The sequence below is a fragment of the Sminthopsis crassicaudata genome, chromosome 6, assembly GCF_048593235.1.
Source record: "Sminthopsis crassicaudata isolate SCR6 chromosome 6, ASM4859323v1, whole genome shotgun sequence".
NCBI lineage: Eukaryota > Metazoa > Chordata > Mammalia > Dasyuromorphia > Dasyuridae > Sminthopsis > Sminthopsis crassicaudata.
This window is the reverse complement of record NC_133622.1, coordinates 94,036,401-94,059,929: the sequence shown is the minus strand read 5'-3', so window position 1 is coordinate 94,059,929 and position 23,529 is coordinate 94,036,401. Positions and strand designations below refer to the sequence as shown.

The following is a 23,529-nucleotide window of genomic DNA, read 5'->3' as shown; positions in this document are numbered from 1 at the left end:
ACTACCTATACAACTAAATATAATTCTAAAAACTACATACACAACTAAATATAATTCTAAAGTATTTATCTTATAACTAAAATGTTCCACCTAAGCAGTAGAAATCAATCAACACCTTTAAAAGGTGCTTTTTTTAATCGACTCAAACTGTCTTATAACAAATGGTTTTTGTAGGTAAGATGTATACCATAAGAGGCACTTTCATAAACACTTGAAGAGCCCAATGCAAGCAAGGCAAGCTTTGAAATAGAAAGAAAAAAAGTGGTATGTAATATTCTTTGCAAAAATTCATTCTATTAATACTGTCCTTCATAATGATGATTAGAATAATATATTTTTTATTTTTACAAGAGAATATTGAAATGATTTACTCCAATTCACTTTCTTGAGTAAACTTGAGCGAAAACTGGTTAAGTAAAGCTAGTCAGTGACAGATCCAAAGTTTAAAGTCGTCATTTAATTCAGTGATTTAGTTATTTCCACATTACTGCCTTCCCAATGAAAATCTGAATATATGCTCTACTTTGAGCTTTGTTGCTGAGTTACAAAGAAATTAGATTCTTTTCATTCCGAAACATATGTAATATACATATGAGAACCACACATATGACCAACACATATGCAAAATGCAAATTTTGTAAAAATACAAAACATTAATATTCTAGAATAATTTAATATATGTAAACATTATATAGTCATTTCTATCTCTATATCTCTTCTGTTTCTGAAGCTTTTTAGTTAACTGAAAGCTAACTGTAGCAAGTAATGATCAAAGCATTGCTTCTAATCTTGAAATGAATTATGTCCTCTCACTTCATATTTGCCTTTTCCCTTAAAAGGTATATTACAGTGACTTTAGGCTAGAGGAATAAGAAAAGCTTTATGTTATGTTATATTGTTATGTTATGATCCTCAAACCCACACACACCTTGACAGTGAAGCATCTTGTGAAAAGAGGGAGAGCAGGGACTAGTAGTATAGGACATCTTGGAGCTGGTTAGCTATCCATGATCACTGTGCTTAAATGTATGCTTATTTAGGTAGAGATGCTGAAGAATAGCCCCACTTTCAATAGTTCTATGCAAATCAGAGACCTGTCCTTCAAGTTCATTGCTCTCTGGTGTCTGAACCTCTGTCTTTCTCACCCCACCCCCAGTACAAACTGTTTAAAGAGTAGAATGTGGGTCTTTCTAGTAAATACTTAACTTTGAGTCCTCACTCAATGGGGAAACTTCCACTTCTTTGTGATCTTGTCATAATAATGGTGCTAATTGGCTAACTGCAAACAGGCATATATTTGAATTTACTCACCATGAACTGGTGTATAATGTTTTGTTTATTTCTCAGAATTGAAAGGCAAAGAGATATGTAGAGCAATAAGAAAACAATGCAATATAAAATAATTTCTACTAAGAAGCCATAAGCTTACTATGCTACTTTAGTCTTAGTATTAAACTAGACCTTGGAATTCTAGGAAATATGTGAGTTGTGTGTATTTGTGGTTCCTCTGAAAATCATGTAAAAAGAGTATCCCTTTATTTCTTGTATCACTATATGAAATGTCTGTATCTAGAAGAATTTCAAACCAGAACTCCCAGCCCAGGAAGCTGCCTAAGAATCCAAGTCAACTATGGAAGGATTTACATTCCCATGGAAGAAGATGTTTTCCATCCTGTCTGTCTTGTACAACCTTGGCTAGCCAGTTAGCCTATGACATGGCAGGAACTATATAATGGCTCCAGAAGTCCTTCTTGAACCAGACCCTTTCTGCTATAGCCATTTAAATGTTATTTCTTCTCTTATGCCCCCTGCCCAAAGATGCTTCTATTTGGCACAAAGGGAGAAACAGTAGTAAAGCGAGGGTAGAAGGGGGGGAAGGAAAGTTAACCCATGATTAAAAAAAAAACAACCTTTATTATTTGTAATATGCTATCATTCAGTACCATCACCTTTGTGGTTATCAATGGTGAGGGTTTTGGTCCGATCTCCGATTCCATTCATAGAATAGAACCCCCACTGATGAAATTTCCCCCACCAATGTAGATTGGCAACTCTTTTCTTACAGTCTTAGTTGTCTGGGGCACTGAGAAGTGATTAATCCATGATCATGCTGTGAGATACTAGATTTCAGCCTAGGTTTTCTTGATTCCAAATCTTGCCTTCTAACCACTATACAAGATGGTATAATGTAAAAAGCTAGTAAGTCATATAGTTTAGAATATGAGAGTAGACATACCAAGTCCCTAAGAAAATCCCATTTCTTGGCTCCCATATCATAAATTCCAACTCCACCATCCATAAAACAGCAGACTGCATGGCCCGGAGGAAGAGAAAAGGCTTGATTCTGTGTCAAAGTTGGGGGAGGAACAGCTTCACTAGTTGAGGATGTATAATGATTTTTGGTTGGAGAATGAGCTGAAACTTTAATTTAAACAAAAAAATGCAAATCATATTGGTCAAGCTGTCAACAAATATTTATTAAGCATCTACTATATGCCAGGCACTATGCTAAAACTAATAAACACACTTCTCATATACTAGAACTTATGATTAGAATAAAGAGGTTCAGTTATTTATTGAACATAATTTAATCTTGTGAATGAAGTCAATATTCTGCTGAAATTTTCTGTACAAATAAAGTATTATTTTTGAGACAATGCTTGTATAGGGAAAATTAAACACACACACACATGTATGCACATATATATGTATATATGGGAGATATTATAAATATATAATATACATAATGTATCTCATGCACATACATATGTGTATGTGTATACACACATACATATACATATATACAGATAGATATACTAGAGATAGTCTTACAAAACAGAAATACATATAGTTTAGAGAAATAAAAATTTAATTAAAACTTCATTAGAGAAGTATAGTTTGTCACATTGCAGGGGCCTGACGCTTTTGAAAAAAAAAATTAAACTTAAAAAATATGGATATAATGTTAAATGTAAAACTTTTCTCTGAATAAAGCCACAATGTTATAATCTTCCCTATTACCCATTATAGAGAGAGCTTTGGTTATTTTAAAGTCTTAGAATTTAAGAAGTAGAAGGGACCATATAGATTATCTGGTTCACTTCTCACATATTTGCAGATGAAGTAAATCAAGCCCAGATTTTTTGTTAACTGTAAAAACAAGAAAAATGAATTGACTCGATCCAGAAGTCAAGAAGAAGCTTTGAGCAGAATGGGAAATGAACTCATCTCAACTCCCAATCCAATGTATTTTTCCATGCTCCATTCTATTTGACCTCCAATGTTACATATAAAATATATACATTTACATATAATATTCTAGAAATTTTTAATACCTTTCTTTTTTAACAATTAGAAGGTGACACATAAGGCTTTAAAATGGGTCTTAAACTTCAAATTCATACTTGCAATATAATTGATATTGGGATGTGACTAGAATGACAATGGGGGAGTAGAACAGCTTCTCATAGAATAATCCACCTATTTCAAGAAGGCCTCCATAACTTTTCACCTGGGAGATAATATGATGTTCTGAAGATTGCTCTATCTTTATTGCCAAACTTAATCACAGGACATATGATCACATCAGGTTGCATACAAGGTAATGTTAATGTACAGGGTAATTTATTTTAGCCCCTAACTACACTTATTATTTTGAGGCTTTGTAGCAAAAGTACTAGACCTTATAGGAATTAAGAAGTTCAGATTCTAGTTCTAGCTGCCACATGTGGCAGCACAGTATTTTAGATTAGAATTCTAGACTTGGATTAGGAAAGCCATTCATTTTTGTCCCTGTACTCTTAGCACTTAGCACAATACTTTATGGTGTGCAAATCACATTATTCATATTCTCTCCTTTGACTCTAATAACAATTCTTGGAAGTAGTAGGTACTATAAGCACTGAAACAAAAAATTTCAGAAATTTAAGTGACCTCAGTGGTCACCTAGTTCAATCCATATACTCTACTCTGATCATTTCAACTATCATTTCTATGTAGATGAAACTTAGATTTACTTATCTAGACTTCACTTCTATTCTGACCTCTTCATATATGACATTACCAACTGACTAATAGTTGTCTCAAATCTATAAATGTCCCCTCTTTTCCTTTAATAATGTCAGAAGATCTGGTGCAGGTCTTCATCACCTCATGACTGGACTACTACAATAGCATGCAGGTTGATCTCCCTACTTAAAGTCTCTCCCTACTCTTAATCTATCCTCCCCTCAGCCATCAAATTGATCTTCCTAAAATTACATCTGATTCTATCATTGTATTCAATCAATTCCAGTGATTACCTTATTCTGCCAGGATCAAATATGAAATTGGATTTTACAGCTCTTTATAATCTAGTCCCCTCCTAGTTCCCCAGTCTTCTTAATATCTTACTCCCCTCATATATTCTTCATTTCAGTGACACTGACCTCCTGACTGCTCATTAAATGACATTCCATATACTATCTCCAAGTGTTTTTTTTTTTACTTGCTATATCCTATACATGAACACTCTCCCTCCTCAATTCTACCTGCTATCTTTCCTGATTTTCTTCACGTCTCAGCTAAAGCCCCTTCTTCCAGAGACCTTTTCTAGTCATGCTTAATCTGAATGTCTTCCCTTTGAAGCTATCTATCTCCAATTTATCCCATCTCTATCTTGTCCATACATAGGTGCTGGCATGTTATCTCTCACATTAGATTGAGTTCCTGGAGAGTAGGTACTACCTTTGGCCTTAGTGCATGGTACATAGTAGGCTTTTAATACATACTAGTTGACTGACTTCTTGATAGAAGCACCCATTTAAAATCTTTCTTTAGCCCTTCTCCACTCATTTACTCTTTAAAGAATCCTCATCTCTCCAGCCTCTACTTCTATAAAATGCCTTTACACCACAATCAGATCCCATATTAATATTTTTCTTTTTTTCTTTTGGCAATTGCTTTCTGTCCAATGTAATCTTCTCAAGATACAAATATTCTTTTGAATATCTCATCTGAAACAACTCTATTGAACTCTAAAATTATAACATTAATTTATCAATTGGAGCATATATTGCATGGTTAATATATGCCTTAGAGTATACTAGATTTAAGGAATTATTCACATTAGACTGTTGGTCTTTAAGGCAAGGACTTTCTTTTGCTTTTTTTCATCTTTTCAGCATTTAACACCATGCCTAGCACATAGTAGGTATTTAATAAATGCATATTGACTGACTAAGGAATACAAATACAGAAGCAAGTTAATATCTGCACTCAAGAAGCTTACTTTTTTTTTAGGGAAAGATGATACATACACATATAAGTAAATACAGAATTAAGTATGTAAATACTTAGAGTATTTGTAATATGAACCCTACAAACTAAGTCAATCTGTATATGTAGACACAAAATAGAGTAATTTGTGGGTGTTTATGTGTATACACATATAGCAGTTGAGAATGAGTAGGAAAGGCTTTAGAAGGAAGTGGTGTCTGATCCAAATTATGAGGGAAGCTACGGATTCTAAAAAACAGAAGTGAGGAAGAAGTGCATTTCAGGAATGGGGGACCGTCTGTGAAAAGTCATGTCCTTATACCCATTCACTATATATTATAACATCACCTACTTTCAAGCCATTTTCTTCTTTTGAGTCACATAAAAAGATGATGAAAAAGAAAATCTTACTACTTTAATTCTGCTTCTTCCTTTCTCAAGTATCTTCAAATGTCTAATCTTGACTTGAGGACCATTGAAGGCTCAAAAGGGTGGCTTCTTAATCCTTTAATAAGCATTTACTAAAGGCTCATTATCAAGCATCAGGGATTTACAAGATCAAGGTAATTAAGCCTAGAGAGAATAAATAAGTTGTCCAAATTCACAGGGGGCAGGGGGAGGAGGCAAATGATAGAAGAAGGACTGAAATCTGAATTTTCTAACTATGTAGTCATTGCTAAAATATGTCAGAGTCCCAAGGTTTTTATTTCTGCTACTCAGTCCAACCCAAGACATTTCATAAATTTGTGATATTTATTAACAGCTATTATATTTTATATTAACAAGAAATTTTTTATCAAATAATGTATTTTTACTCACATTTTTTCTTTGGGGGAGAATTAAGTACATGTAAAACATGAAATCCTGTTTCCTTCAATTTAAAGTTCTCAATAGGTGTTGACCTTGAAACATTCCAAACTCTTAGTACCCCAACTTGGTAATCTAATAGGAACAAAAAAAAAATTACTTTAATAAAGCCCATTTTTGAAATTGGATTACCTACATGTAAAATACAATGAAACAATTTTGAAATTAAAAAAGGATTTTAGTATATTTTGTTGTAATGTTATATAATATAATTATTATAATTTGTAATATAATAATATACTCACATCACTTTAGTTCATTATATATATATATATATATACATATATATATATCAGACTATATGTACATGACAAATATTGTGTGTGTGTGTGTGTGTGTGTGTGTGTGTGTGTGTGTGTGTAAATTCACTCCCTATTTCCTGGCCATCTGTTCCACAGCTTTAACATCTGCCTTTACTTTTCTGCCCACCCATGCCCTAGAGACCATTCTCTATAGGTGTGAGATCATTTTACTTTCTGGTTTTGCCCTGGCATCTCTAAGTCTCTCATTTGGCCTCCTTAGTCATATTTTATTCTACTCCCTATTCATTGACCATCTTCTCATTCAGAAAAAAAAAAATTCGCTGGAGTCCTTTGGAAATTTTGCTGAGTACCTCATTATACTTTCTAGTTCATCTTTTCTTGGAAGGAGGGGTGGCAAATTACTCCCCTATGGCTCCATTTACTGTATTTGTAACTTTCTCCAAGGTAATGCCCCACCTATCCGCTATTCCCCTATGTGTATGGTTTCCCTAGGTGATAATATAAGTCGGTTTAGAAGACAGGAGTTATCTTTAATTTTGCATATCTATCTATTGACACAGAGCTTAAGTTAAAGAGGCGATTCTATGCCTAAATTGCTACCTATGCTTAATTACTTCAATGGGTGTGGCCTCAGTTAAAATGAGACCAGTTGAAGATCTTAGCTTAAAAAGGTCAAGTTCTCCCATTGCATACAGGACCCTCTCCAGTCATCTTGATCTACATCTTGTCACAGAACCCAGATGGCTCTCAAGAGTAAAGTGAGACAGATTACCTTGCACAGCCCTCCAATCCACTTGCATGTCTTGGCATCACATCTCTGATGAAAACTAAGGACTAAAGGTTTTCTTTGAAAACTAAGGACAAACAACCTAAGCTAAGTGGTTAAGTGGACAGAGTATCAGTTCAGGAAGACCTGAGATCAAATCTGGACTCAGACACTAGCTCTGTGACCCTAAAGATATCACCTAAATCTGTTTGCCTCAGTTTTCTCATCTGTAAAATGGAAATAATAGCATGGGTTGTTGTGAAGATCAAATGAGATCATATTTGTAAAACATTTGACACAGTGCCTGGAACATAATAAGCACTATTTAAATGTTATCTGTTGTTATTATTATTAAGTGTTTTGTATTCATTTATTTATACATATACTTTTAAAGTAAGCTAAAGCTTTCAAAAATAACATTTGCCTTCTTTTAGTTTTTCCCCCTATCATTTTGTAGCTCAAAAATACTCTTTCAATCACTATACAAATCTCATACTAATTACTGTTTGTAGCCCCAAGTTTACTAAAATTTTTAAATCTACTGTAAAATAATTTTAATCTGACCATTCCCCCATCTATTCCTTACTTGCAGAACAGCTTCACTCAGAAATAGAAAACTAGGCAGAGAGAAAAACCTCCTTTTCTATTATTTCTATTTTTAATCTACAGAGATGGATGAGACATAGTCTCTTGGTCTTAGTGCACTTGGCAAATAGAGAAGGAAGGAAAACATTTGATCTCCATCTCCTCTGTCTCTCATTCCTCTAAATCCTCTTTCTTGCTACCAAACTGACCTCTCTTTTCATCTAAAGTCTTGTTTCCTACCATCTTTGACAGAGTAAATGACTCTCTCCACTCACAGACATTTCTCCTCATACTAGCCATGTGAAATGCATAAAAGCAGAAAAACTATTAAAGAAGGATTAAAAAAAAACTACAAGCTAACCAAAAACAAATTTAAAAAATAATAAAACAAAGAAAGGATAAAGTCATATTTTTATTTCAGACAGTAAGCATAATTCATAAAGGGATTATGAATATTTTCTTTAACATATCAAGTTAATAAATATCAGAAAATGTTGGTCACATCATCAGTGAAGATAAGGATGGAGGTTCTAGCTCAAAACCTAACCATAACAACCTATCCATGGGTATCTAGCTGTCTTAAAAAATGCCTAAAAGTGTCATAAAGTTGATCTAATGAAGAGTTTAAAGAAGTAGCATTATTTCTTAAAATAGCTCAAAGTATATGGCATCTTCTTTAAAAACACATAAAGACAGCAAAATGTTTTAAATATTAAAATCTTAACCAAAGTTCTATTCTAATGCCCTGCCATGGCATACAGATTATCTGAGATTCCTAAAGGCTATGCCAGAAGAATAAAAGCTCTGTTCCATCAAAATCCCAAACTTCTGAGTATTAACTAATCTACCCTCATCATCTTCCCAGGCCTATTTTCAGGCCTAGATAATAGCTGACCAATTTACTAATGAAACTAATAAAATCCCCACCCCTGTAACCCTTATCTACTTCCTGACTATATTCATTCTTTCAAGACCTAATTTTGCTCAAACTAATCTGGCAAAGTCAAACACATATATACTTGATAATTAAAGATAACATGGGAATGGACATCAGAAACATGTATGGTTCCAATTTTACTTTCCTATGAAGATGAAATTCAAATGAAACACAGGAAATTTAAATAGTTCTATTCTCACTTTTGTCTAGATATCATGATAAAAAAAAAAATTCAAACTCCTAACGATCATTTTCTATTTCCTTTTCAGATTTATATATTGACTCAGGAAAATCTTAAGAGTACAGATTTTTAAATGTTTTAAGACATGTATAGAATTGATCAAAACAAAAGCTAAAATAAGATTTTTCCTCCCAGAATACAATTACTTCAATAGAAAACTCCTCAATAACACTTACCTCCTGTTATAAACATCCCAGGGGCAGTAGGAACCCAGGCTAAGCACTGGACTGATACTGCTGTAGTGGGAAAATTAAATGTTGTGATACAAGAAAGTGATTCAGAATCTACAAGGCGAATGCCATTAAGCAAATTTGCCACAAGGAGATAGTCAGTAGACAATGGGTCCCATTCCAGATCTGTAACAGGATCCTCTTCATCGGTCCCTTCAAGAGATTCAGGTCTCAGAACATGTTTCTGGTTCTTAGAACCTATTTAAAAAAAAAAAAAGAAGAAAAGAAAATTATTTACAAAGTCAGCCATTTATAATTTATATTGCATCAGATTACTGTTCTCTGTACTCCATGAATCATTTGTGAACAGAATCATGAAGATGAATGTATTTACAGAAGTAATGGTTATATAAAGGAAAGTAATAATTTGTTGCTGTGAATATATGTATTGTGTTTGGCAAGCATTCTGTGGACTCATTGAGAATCTTTTCTCTATGTTACTCTAAAACTGAAATGGGTGAAAAAGCAGAACTGTTTCCATTCTGCAGTTTATAAGTAGAAGAGATATGAAAAATAATTACCTAGATCAATGTGAAATACTCTTAATAACTGACAAATAGCTTTGCAGTTTTCCAAAAAACTTTTCTATCTTAAAATAATTTATATGATGATAATACTGTAAAAAACAAAACCATTTTGAAATTTGTATTCAATGACTATTCATGTTTCCAGAGGACTGATGATGAAACATGCTATCCATGACAGAAAGGTGGTTTAAGATGCAGAATGAAATATATGTATATACTTTTATATAGATACTGAGGAAATGTTTATATATATGCATATATATGTATATTTTGTTACAAGAAATTTGTTTTTTTCTTTTCTTTTTCAATAGTGTTAGGGAGCATGCAGGAGAGAAAAGAAGTTTCAGGTGACTTTAAAAAATAGAGGGAGGTGTATAGACATAGAATACTGCATGCACTTTCAGATGAGATTAATAGATTATTAGTTTTATTAACGAGACCTCCCATGGAGTGGACGCAATCTATAAAAGTTTGCAATGTAAAAATAAAACATATCAATAAAACTTTAAAAAGAGACTGCTGAATATTCTTGCATAAATGAAAAGGAAAAAGAACCCACAAGCATCATGACAAAATCCATGATTGAATTTGTCCTTTACTTCTTGTGATCCCTTTTATTTCATTTGTCATGAACTCTTCCTCTATTAATAAATCTGACAAATACCTTTTTCTAATGTTCCTTCTTACATCACCTCATGTGTCTAAATCATAGCCATTATCTTGGGTATTCATGTGAGATGTTCTGTGCCTTGTTTGTGCCAGACTGCTTTGCAGTTTCCCCAGAAGTTTCTGTCAAATTAGTAGCTTCTTTACCTTGTATACCTAATCCAATCTACTAATTAACCACTCTATTTCTTATCTAGTAGCAAACTGTTGAGATGACAACTGCTTTACAGGAGACTAGGGAATCTGGTGCTCCTAAACTGTTTCTACCTCCACTGTCCTCACTCAAATTCTATACAGAAGGTACTGCTCTAGACTATTACTCTTATTACTATTACTCTTAAGGTTTAGAAAAAAATCTAAGGCTTAACTGGAGACAACTATGGACCATCATATACTATCAAATGGATCTGTGAATGGAAGTCAGTTAATAGGTATACATTTATAGAGTGCATTATTTCTTTAAAAAGTCTTAAGTATTATTATAAATACCTGGGGCTCTGATACTTTGATATCTATTACCTCTGACTCCAAACTGTAGAAATACTTACTTCATTTTCCAGACTTCAACTCCACAGTGATCATGAACCTTTTGTCTCTCCCTCTCTCCCACTTCTACTTTCAGTTCTTGAATCTTAATCAAATCAATTCTGTTATTTTTCTTCCCTCATAAACTCTGTAGGGTCAAGCACTGACTTGATTTTGTATTTGTATCCCTAACACATAGCACAGTGCTTGGCACATAGTAAGCATTTATTTTTTTCTTTTTTATCTTTCTTTCTTTTTCTCATTCACCCATTCACATGAAGAAACTGAGACTCAGAAATGTGAAATAATTTACTCACAGTCACATAGCTAGAAAATGTCAAAACCAAGATTCAAAGCTGCTTTATGATTCTAAGTTCAATACTCTTATAACTACACCAACAATGATATTCAAAAAATAAGAAAAGGTCTGAACAGTAAACCAAATTTTTTGTATAATACTGAACAGATATACTTATTGTACATATGTATAGTAAATGAAAATCATTAGCTTTCTCTTCAAAGCATCATTTGTTGGGATGGGATCTTATACCTTTCTACCCTCCACATTGCCTCACACGTAGCAGGTACTGATTAAATATGTGTCAAGTGAATGAATAAACTGATAGTTTGACAGGCAGCAGAATTTCTGCTTCTCACTATGATATGTCAATCATTAGTCACAGGATTTCTTGCACATGAAATGAGATGGGACAAAATGCTATGTAGCTAGGAATATTCCTAGGAAGCACAGTAAAAGTCAAGTAAAAAAGCAAAAACAAGTTAAAGTTGCTTGTGCTGGCAGATTTATGAACTCTACACTGCATAATTAGTTAGACATACTGGAATAGGTATGAAACAAAATAGGAGTAGGATGAAGTCCAGTAGGCAACAAAAGGACATGATCTCTTGGTTCTTCCACATTCATGTTAACCTGCCCAAGCTTAAAGTTGTACCTATATAGCCAAAAGTACAAAGAGAAAAAACAAAGGGGACTAAATATAACAATAGAACACTAAACGTCAAGGTTTTTAATTTAATATTAGAGGTCTATTCTTGATTATAAAGAAAAGCTATTATAAGACACTTTACATAGCATCTCCAATGATATCATCAAGAGAGAAGAGATATCATGCTTAGTAGAACTTTAAAACAAGGCCAGGAGAAACACTTGTTTCTACTCTACTTTCTATTACTCTACTGATCTGTCATATTAATTACATTTAAGCTCCAAGATGCATAGTTCTTAGATTATTTAAATATCTAAATGCTTACCTGGCTGAAAAATTGAAAGGCTTCCATCAGAATGTCCAAATATAACTTTTCCCCTTTTTTGGGGATGCCATCTAAAGAGACAAATATCAGACAAGAAGCCATGGGCTTCTTTGTGCACAGTCACACCCATATCTGGTCCTGAAATAGTCCAAATATTCAGTGGGCCTCTGTGAGAAACAAATGCCACAGTATCTCCAGCATTCCAGCACCAGCTAACAGAAGCAGGAATTCCTGGAACATATTTTAAAAAAGAGAGAGAAACTGAAATAAAAGATAAACAGTCCATTTATGTAAACATACCAAGAAATATTTTTAAATTGTCCTTCTTGAAAGTTAATTTTTAAAAAACAGAATATATGTCCCAAAAATCTTTAATATTTGAAGCCTGTCATCCGATTAACCAAAAAGTAAATCAAATTTAGAGATTAGAAACATGGTATATCCAAATTTTGGTTCCATAAAGGTGGAGATGAGTCCATGTATAGAGTATTCCTTCATAGATTTTGCGATCTTTTTATCTACTTTTCTTCAGCCACATAAACCCTCAAACCTTAAGTTTTAACATCATTTAGAACTTTATTGTACCACCTCTGGGATATTCTTCATGACCCTATGAATTCCCCTTTATTATCCCAGTTCATATCTATTCTGGCCTCATTTGTGTCTGCCATCTAAAGAGGGACCAAAAAGGTTTGTATTCCAGGGCGAGGCGCACCACCATACTAGAGTCCCTTTTTAATCCTCCGTGCTGGACAGATTAGCTCTCACTGCTTTCATTTGCTTGGCAATTGTTTTATTCAGCTCATTACTTGGCATGTTCTCCATGACAATAATTTCTTCTTTTCCTCCTAGTGTCTGAATGTTTCCATTCTTCATATTCAAAACAGATTACCAATCTTACCACTTTACATGAAATTCAAGCCTTTTTAATGGAAGCTCTTTCACTTCCCTTCCTTCCATTTACAAAATTTCTGCATCTTCTATCATTTCTTGGTAGAAGAAACAACTTCCCTTTCATCTCCAGAGAATCACCTACTCCACTATTCCTGGCAGGCCCCAGATATACTTCTCTTTTCTCTCTACTCTCCATTTGCCTTTTAAACCAGAGGTATCAAACTTGAGGCATTAGTGGTATGATTGGTGGCAAAACTCCAGAGTGCCCAACCAGATTAAAACATAATTAGGAAATGTTTAATAAAATAAATAAAAATATAATAAAACAGGTAATGTTAATTTTGTGGTTTTCCAAGTTAATATGTAGCCATAAGTATCCATTTCTATTTGAGTATGAGTTCTAAACAACTGTTTGTTTCCTAGGCTAGTCACTATGCCTTGGAAGCTTTCACTCTTTCTAGAACTTCCAGCCTCAGATGTTATCCTGATTGTTATCCTGATTTGTAAGTACCTCATTAAGTCTCTAGATCTGCCCTGGCTACCAAGTAAGTATGCTGTTATAATATTAAGATATTGCAGAACATTTTACAAAATCATCATTTACAAAATATGACAAGACAAATTGGAAAGCTCAAAATCAAAAGTATGGGGTGAGCAAGATGGGTAAGGCAAGAAGAAAAACAGAAAGACTATTCTTGAAAGAAACAATATCACAGGGGTGTGATTTATGAATGAGCTAATGTCTATGTAGTGCCTTAAGATTTTTAAGTTACTTTACATAAACTAAGTCATTTCTGACAGGATTATTATACTAGTAAATCAGAAGAATCCTATACTTATAATTAATTTAGAATGTAAAAAAGCATTTGCCAAAGACTCAGAGCTATTACTGTGGAAGAAATGGAGAGACATATGTTATATAGTATGCTGTTTGGTGGATTTTCAAGAACTGGATGAATGACTGAACTCAAAGAATAATCAATAATTGGATTCATAGAAGTTTTTAATGAAGTGTCCCTCGTATATGCCCTTGTTCTCGAACTATTTAGTAATTCAGCAATGGCTTAAAGAAATAATGGCATATTGATTAAATTTGCATATTACACTAAAAATTAATATACTATATTGCATTGTAACTTAATATTACATTATTACATATATTATTACAACATTTTAGGACACATCAAGATCTTAACAGGCCAAAATATGGGGAATAAATTTATAATGATAACTATAAAGATGAGACTTGGACAATTTCATAATTGCAAGGAGGAATGTGCCTAAAAATGATCTGTTGATTTTAGTCCAAAGCAAATTTACTATAAAGCAAAAATGTGTTATGTCAGCCATGCTCATAGGCATGCAGTACGAATATATAGTTAGAAAGCTTTTATTTTCTTTTTTTTATTCTTTAAACAACATACTGAGTTTTGGATTTAGTTTTCAAAGCTATATTTTAGAAAGGACCTTGAGAAATAGAGAGCATGCAGTGGAAGTAAAGTAATATGTTAAAAGCCTTAAGATGATCCTCTGATAGCTTCAGTTGACAGAACTGAGGATTTTCACTCTGGAGAACAGAAGCCATAGAAAGGACAAGATAGCTATCTTTAAAAAAATCAGTTTTATTTTTTTTCTCAATTAACATGTAAAAAAATTTAACATTGATTTTTCCAAAATTTTGATTTCTAAATTCTTTCCCTCTCTCCTGTCCTCTTTCTCCCTCCTTGAGAAGGCAAGCAATTTGATATGATGTACAGTCATGCAAAGCATTTCCATATTAGCCATGATACAAAGAAAATGCAGACCCCTCTCAAAAAAAAAAAAAAGAAATATCAAAGAAAGTTTTAAAAGTATTCTTTGATCTACATTCAAATTCCATTAGTTTTTTCATTGAAAGTGGATAGAAATTTTTATCATATGTCTTTTTGAACTGTCTTTGATCATTGAATTGCTGAAAATAGCTATTTCATCCCCAAATGGTGATCATACAACATTGCTGTCCCTATGTGTATTCTTCTCCTAATTCTGTTCACTTCATTTTGAATCAATTAATATCTTTCCAGGTTTCTCTAAAGCCATCCTACTCATCATTTCTTATAGCACAGTAGAATTCTATCACAATCACATTCCACAACCTGTTTAGCGATTCTATAGGCATCCTCTTGATTTCCAATTTTTTTGTCACCACAAGGAAAAAAAAAACTTGATGTAAATATTTTTGTAGAGAAAAATTCATGTGTTTTTTCTTTGATCTCTTTGAAAGATAGACCTAATAATGGCATTGCTGGGCCAAAGGATTTTCATAGTTTTATAGATCTTTAAGTATAGTTCCAAATTTCTTTCTAGAATTGTTTGATCAGTTCATAACTCCACTAACAGTATATTAGTGTCCCCATTTTTCCAGATTACCTCAAGCATGTCATGTCATCTGATAGGTTGTGAAGTGACATCTCCAAGTTGTTGTAATTTTCAGTTCTCTAATCAATAGTGATTTAGAACATTTTTATATGACTATAATTTTGGTTTCTTCTTCTGAAAACTATCTGTTCACATATTTTTTTATAATTTATCAATTGGGGAATGATGCATATACTTATAAATTTGACTACACTCTCCATGAAGATTTTATGAAAGAAAATTGCTACATTGTTTTTGTGCAAAGCCTTTTAAATTTATGTAACCTAAATTATCCATTTTATATCCCACATAAAAATGTAGGTCACTTATTTGGGCATAATTTCTTCTCTTATTCATAGATCTGACAGATAAAATTTTCCATGCTTTCCTAATTTGCTTATATCTTTAAATTTGCTGTATCTCTAAATCATGCATCCATTTTGGCTTTATTTTGGTAAATAATATGAGATATTGTTCTATATTTAGTTTCTACTAACTAAACATTTGGTGTAGCTTTTCTGATTTTGCTCAGCTCATATTTCTTTTGAGCTAATTCAATTCTGCTTTGCTCATCACATTCTCTGATGATTTCCCTGCTGGGCAATCCCATGCCAGGGTCTCCCCACTCATACAATTGATTCTAAAGTTTTTAGGAGATACCTTGAGAGTGTTTTGTATTGCTTTTTTCTGACCATCTTGTATATATCATGTTGAGAATTCTAGAATAAATGCTGTGACATACAGTGCAATAGGGATGAAGATAATGGAGAAATAGTCTAGTTTGAAGCTTATGGCTTGTGAGTATTTGCCCTGTGCAAGTTCTCCATAAAATAATTTTTTTGGCAATTGTAATATCTGGCATTTGAACAATGTGGCCAGTTCAATGGAATTGTTCTCTCTGCAGTAAAATTGGAAGGCTTGGCAGTTTAGTTCGAGAAAGGATCTCAGTGTCTGGTATCTTATCCTTCCAAGTCATCTTCAGAATCTTCCTAAGACAATTCAAATGGAAGCAATTCAGTTTCCTGGCACAATGCTGGGGCACTGTCTAGATTTCACAAGCATACAATAATGAGGTCGGCATATTATAGGCTCTGTAGACCTTCAGTTTGGTAATCACTGCAATACCTCTCCTCTGCCACAGTTTTCTTCAGTCTCCCAAACACTGAGCTAGCTCTGGAAATATATATGTCAATCTCATTATCAATGTGGACATCCCTGGAAGTATACTGCCAAGATAAGTAAACTTATCCATAGCATTCAAAATTATGCTATTTACTGCAACTGATGATTCCACATATAGATGGTGTGGTGCTGGCTGATGGAGGACCTGTGTTTTCTTGGTGTTAACTGGTAGGCCAAAATTAGCACAAGCAGCAGAGAACTGATCCATACTTTGTTGCATCTCAGCTTGGGAGCCTGCATTGAGTACATAATCATCTGCAAACAAAAATATCATACTCTAATATTCCCTCCACTTCAGTTTTGGCTTGTAACCTTTCCACGTTGAAGAATTTACCATCACTAAGTTAGCTGACTGATTCCATGTTTGTCCTCTTTATAAAAGCATTTGACAACATGGCTGAAAATATCATGCTAAAAAGCATGGGAGCAAGCACACAGCCTCATTTCACTCCATTGCTGATTCAGAACACTAGAGCTCATTGTCCAGAACTCAAACAAGCATGCCATGATGAAATATACTCTCATGACTAGTAGTATCAAAGGCCTTGGTCCAATCTACAAATGTTGTGTACCTCTGTTATGCTCCTGGAATTTTTTCTGGAGGTAAAATTTTTCTGTTAGGCAGTAAAGACCATATGAACTGTTCCTCACTTCTGAAGCCACACTGGTCTCAGGTAAATGATCTTTTACTAGATGTAAGATCTGCCTATTAAGGATGACTCAGGCAAGAATCTTACCAGCAGTGACTGAGAGAGAGATCCCTCATGATTGTCACAGGACAATCTATTCCCTTTACTTGTATAAAGATGGACAATGAAGGCATGCTTGAACTCCTGAGACATAACTTGCTTTTGCCATATAATCTGGAAAATTCCAGTCAGCTTTGGTATGAGCAATGGACCCCCCACACACACACTTTGTAAGTTTCAGCTGGCATACAATCATCACCCAGTGCTTTATCACATGAAAGTAGCCTAACAGCATTCAAAACCTCTTCTTCAGTTAGAACTCCAGCTAGGGAGTGACTGATTTCAACCTGAGGTAAACAGTCAACAGCTTCAGCATTGATTAATGATGGTCTGCTGAAAACACTATGGACATGTTTAGTCCATCTCTCTAGGATATGTCCTTATCGCCAATCAGTGTGGCACCCTCAGCACTGAGTACTTGAGATGGACCATATGACTTTGACCCATAAATAGCCTTCAGTGTATCATAAAAATGTTTTGGATTGTTGCTATCAGCATGAAACTGAATTCCATCTGCCTTTTTACTGAGCCAAGAATCCTGCATCTCTACTATTGTACTTTACTTTCGATGGAATTCAATGCTACTTTCTTAGAGATGGATGAACTATCTCGCTGGTACATTCTGTGGAGTTCTCATTTTTTATTTAGCAGCTTCTGAATTTCTCCATAATTTTCATCAAATTAATGAAATTGATATTTGTGAGTGTTCTGTCCTAGATGAGCAAATGCAATGTTGTACACCATCCATGAGAAATTAATTCTTCTTTAGTTATTTATATCTAACTTGTAATTGTGTTCATATAGTAACTGAGTTTGTCTTGACAGGTAGGCTCCAAAGTATTTTACATTGTCTAGTTATTTTAAATAGAATTTCTTGTTCTACTTTTTCCTGATGGACTTTGTTGGTAATATATAGAAATGCTGGTGACTTGTGTGAGTTTATTTTTATCCTTCAACTTTGCTAAAGTTGTTCATTATTCCCATTAGTTTTAGTTGATTCTCTAATACTCCAAATATACCATCATATAATCTGCAAAGAGTGAGAGTTTTGTTTGCCTATTCTAATTTCTTCATTTTTTTTACATTTCTTGTAGCTATAGCTAGCATTTCTAATAAAATATTGCATAATGGAGATGATAATGAGAATGCTTGATTCATCCCTGATCTTATTGAGAAGACTTGTATTTATTCCTATTTTACAGATGTTTGCTGATTATTTTAGATACTATTCATAATTTTAAGGAAAGCTCCTTTTACTTTTATGCTTCTATTGTATCTACTAAGATCATCCATTGAGATAATCATATGATTTGTTATTTTTGTTATTGATATAGTCACTTATGGAGATAAGATCCTGTTATTATTATTATTTTTTTTAGGTGAGGCAATTGGGGTTAAGTAACTTGCCCAGGGTCACACAGCCAAGAAGTATTAAGTGTCTGAGGCCAGATTTGAATTCAGGTCCTCCTGGATTCAGGGCTGGCGCTCTATCCACTGTGCCACTTAGCTACCCCAATAAGATCCTAATATTGAGTCAGCCTTACATTCCTAATACACATTCTATTTGGCCTTAGTCTACTGTCTTTGTCATATATTGCTATAATATCCTTGTAAGTATTTGATAATTTATTGAAATATGATATCTAAGAGGGTCTTTTTTTGATTAATATTTCTTAAATTATCTTTCCTTACTATGCCCAAATGACTATAAAAACATGCATACTCTTTGACCCAGCAATACCACTACAAGGTCTGTATCTCAAAGAAATTTTTAAAAAGGAAAAGGACATATATGTACAAAAATATTTATAGTAACTCTTTTTGTGGTAGCAAAGAATTGGAAATGGAGGGAATATCTATCAATAGGGGAATGGCTGAACAAGCTATGGTACACGGCTGTGACAAAATGCTACTTTGCTATAGGATGTGACAAAGAGGATACTTTCAGAAAAAAACTGGAATGACCTAAATAGGGTGATAAAAAATAAAGTGAGCAAAACTAAGAAAAACATATACATAGTAATAGCAAAATACAATCATCAGCATTAAAGAACTCAGCAATATGATTCAAGATAATTCCCAAATGACTTATGATGAAAAATTCTATCCATTTTCACATAAAGAATTGATGGAGTCTGAATGATTGAAGCAAACTTTTTTTTAACTTTATTTTTCCTGTGTTTTGGTTTTTTTTTTTTTTTTTTTTTTACAACATGACTGACATGGAGATATGTTTTGCATAACCATATATATGAAGCATATCAGATTGCTTGCCTTCTCAAGACAGAGAAAGGAAGGAAGAAAGAGAATTTAGAACTCAACATTTTTTAAAAATGAATGTTAAAATTTGTTTCTGAAAGTTGTTTTTGAGAATTTTTTTACATTTTAAAAAAATTATTTCTCCTCGATCCATTGTGCAGGTCAGGTGTTTCTCCAATGAGGTATTTCAAATTTTTCTCATATTTTTCATTACTGATTTTGTTTTATTGTTTCTTGATGTTTCATGTAGTCATTAGCTTCCACTTGGACAATTTTAATTTTTAAGGAATTTTTTTTCTTCCGTGGGCTTTTTCATCTTTTTTTCCAATTGACCAATTCTACATTTTAAGGAGTTTTCTTCAGTGCATTTTGGTGTTCTTTTTGTCATTAGTCAATGCTGGTTTTTAAGGTTTCTCCCCCCACTCTCCCATATTTTTGTGCCTCTTTTACCAAGTTTTTTAATATTCTTTTCATAATTTTTTTGCATCCCTTATTTCCCAATTTTTCCTCTTAACAGATTTTCTTAAATTCTTTTGGAGCTTTTCCAAGAGTTCTTGGTGGACTTGTGCCTAGATCACATTTTTTTTTTTTCTGTGAGGCTTTGCTTGTAGCTATTTTGACATCATATTACATGTTGTTGTTTTTTTTAAATTTGTGTCTTGATCTTCCCTGTCACCACTGTAATTTTTACAGTCAGGTTACTTTTTGTTTGTTTTTTACTCATTTTGCAATTTATTTCTTGACTTTTAACTTTATGATAAAATTGGGCTCTATTTTGGGGGTGGAGAGAGCATTGTCCCAAACTTCAGGTTTTTCATGTTGCTGTTTTTAAAGATTGTTTTAGGGGCCTGTAGGTTTTTGTTTTTCCCCGAAGTCATGATCTAAGTAAAAGTGTGGCACACCTCTCCTGGCCTGTACCCTCTGTCCTTTGCCCAGGAAGGGAACTTGTTCTCATGTAATTATTGTACTAAAATTCTTCTTGTCCCTGGAATAGTGATCAGGTCCTCTGCTCTCGTGTAGGCACTATCACTAAAGCTCCATTCTGCCTTGAAATTGGGATGAAGATTCCTACTCCCTTTGGAACAACCACCCTGGAATTATAATGAAGACCCATGCATCCCTGTGACCACAAAAACTATTGCTCCTTTTGGTCCTAGAACTATGGCTAGGTTTTCTACCATTCTACAGCCACAAATACTGATGCTCCTTTCTGCCTTAGGACTGAATCCCTTATAAGTGACCACAAATACTCTTTTCCACCCTGACCTCTGAGCAGGGCCACTATTCCCCTTCAGTTGCAAGTACCAGTGATCCTCTTGGCCCTAAGATTGCAATCCCAACTGCATATAGGCAATGCAATAGGGTCCTGAACCCAGCATCAGCAAAGAGTCCTCTATAATCTCTTTATGACCAATTGTCAGATCTCTTTTCTGTCTATGGAATGAGATCACCTGAAGCTATTGCTACTACTGATACAGTCTCCTGCACTTATACTCCAGGACAACTATTATCATAATTGTCTTGTGCTAAAAAATTGTTTTTCCTTATTGTTTATTAGTTTTGCAGCTCCAGCATGTGATTTGAAGCATTATTTTAAAGTTGTTTGTTGGGATATTTGGGAGAATGCAGGTGAACTCTTGCTTCTACTCTGCCACCTTGGCTCTGCCCCTTTGAGATAGCCATCTTCCAATATTTAAAGGTATTACATGGAGAAGAAATACTCTTTCCCTGCTTGACTTCAGAGAGAAGAAATAGAAGCAGTACATTGTAACTACACAGAAGGAAATAATGATTTGATATTTAAATACTACAATAATTCTAGGATTCATCAAGATGGGCATACCTCCAATAGTGTAGATTGCAAGCAATTCTTATCTTTTTTATCCTGTGTAACTCTTATTCATGTCTCTTCATATATTCTATACGGGAGGGTATATCCAACAAACTGGGGCCCATCTTCTAGTTCTCTTGACCTTGCATTATTAATTAACTGAACAAGGCAGTCTATCACATATATATATATATATTTGGGTATATTTCTTGGTCTTGCTACATGGAAGGATCTGATTATACATCTCTCTGAAGACATTATTATCCTGCTTCTTATTAACAGTACCTCATTAATAATGCATCATAGCCTATTTACCATATATTTTGGTATTTTGCTAGAAACCATACACTATAAGATTATTATTATCAAAAAGGTGGTTTTATAGTAATATAGAAGTGAAATAGACTGATGGTTCTTTCTCACTCAGGTTCTTCAAGCAAAGACTGGAAGACTACTTGTTAGGTACAGAGAAAATTATTATTCAAGTTTGGGTTCAACTAGATGGCTTTCCTCCTGGCACTGTGAATGTTTATTATAGATAGGGCCAGGCCATATTAAGCTCCTAATAATGGTCTGTTGAATTGCTATGAATATGCATATGCTAGGAAATCTTGACTGACAAAATTTTGGTCTCATCATTTTGATGTCTGGGTATTAGATATTACAATTTTTGCATATTATAGATAGTTTTCAGGAACCCAAGGTCAACTCCATTCCACAATGTCTTCAATGCAAGATAAAAGTATAATTAGAAAAAAATAAGTAATTTTGTTGTTTTCTAATAGTTCTCATTTATTCACCATCCAATTAAGCATTTTAGGACAGAAAGAAAAAGAACACATTCTAAACTCTTTTGAACTAGTTTAAATAGGAAAGCAAGAAAACCCAAGGAAGGTTTGAAAGTTTGTAGCCTGTGATTTCACTTCAGAATTAGGTAATATTGATGATTCCTTGACTCTACCACTTTCAATATCAGTATAATCAGTAGAATCCCTGAACCCAGGGAAAGAAAAACAAATTCTTGCTTCCTCACATGAGCATGAATACTTTATGTGCCTTACTGTTCTTATGTTAGGAAGAAAGTAAGAGAATTATTACATAACATGAATGCAATGTGATATGAAAGAGGAGAGCACAAAATTATGTGTCATACTTCAAGGCTTAAAGTTCATTAGTATTTGTCAAAGGAAAAATAATATTCATTCAATAAGTAAACTCCTATTGTGAAAATACCTTTTATATTGTCAAGTTTTGCAACAACTTTTTGTTCAGCCACATTCCAAATGATCACTATGTGGTCTGCACTGCCACTCACAAAGATGTCAGGGTTGTGGGGACACCAAGAAATTGCAGTAATTGTCTTTTTATGTTCAGACATAATTGCATGCAATTTGAATTCATTGTACTGATGATCCAGCTAAAAAAAAAAGGATACACACAAAACAAATACATTAATATATCATTTAAGTTTATAGATTATTAACTAAAACGCTTGATAAAAACCACAGATTTAAATGTACAAGGAAAGTAACCTTGCCATTTGCTATAAATGAACTGAGACTAAGAATTAGGGATTTCAAATATTTTTATTTTAACTTTGAAATATACTTGCAAAGATAATGAGTATGTGAAAACTGCCTCTTTTTTTTTTTTAGAAAGATGATAAATGTATTTTATGATATAATCTACCTTGGACTCAAATTTTTCAAAGCTTGACTGATTCTAAACTAATCTTTAGATAGCAATCAATCAGTCTTCTTTTTTTAATCAATCTTTAGAAACAAAATAAATGGAAGATTCCTATACCATTTACTTGAGCAAAATATATTTAACTTCATAGAACCTCAAAAGCCAGGGGGTCCCACCTATATATAAAAAAGAATTATTTTACAACAAAATGCTAAATAAGGGATAAACCCACCATGTCTCCAGGCAAACCATTATATCTTTGTAGATATTTAGTACATTCATAAATTATATAATTCTAGAGCCCTCCTGTACAATAACACTGCCTGTGGTATAATCGTGTTCTTTATCTACTTTCATCATTTCAGCAGAAAAAGACTAAACTATAAACTATTC

The 23,529-nt window shown here is 33.5% G+C and overlaps 1 protein-coding gene across 4 annotated transcripts in view; it reads right to left on the bottom strand.

The window, feature by feature from the left end:
- The window catches only part of WDR17 (WD repeat domain 17), a 129,319-nt gene that overhangs the window by 61,132 nt on the left and 44,658 nt on the right, over positions 1-23,529 (bottom strand). For all 4 annotated transcript variants that reach the window (XR_012483202.1, XR_012483203.1, XM_074273447.1 and 1 more), the window contains exons 3-7: positions 22,681-22,864; positions 12,136-12,366; positions 9,092-9,343; positions 6,076-6,198; positions 2,237-2,421 (exon numbers count right to left, since the gene is read on the bottom strand). Coding sequence is in view for 2 of the 4 variants with exons in the window: in XM_074273447.1 (XP_074129548.1) it covers positions 2,237-2,421; positions 6,076-6,198; positions 9,092-9,343; positions 12,136-12,366; positions 22,681-22,864 (975 nt within the window). In the remaining 2 variants the exon portion in view is untranslated. The remainder of the gene's footprint in view (positions 1-2,236; positions 2,422-6,075; positions 6,199-9,091; positions 9,344-12,135; positions 12,367-22,680; positions 22,865-23,529) is intronic.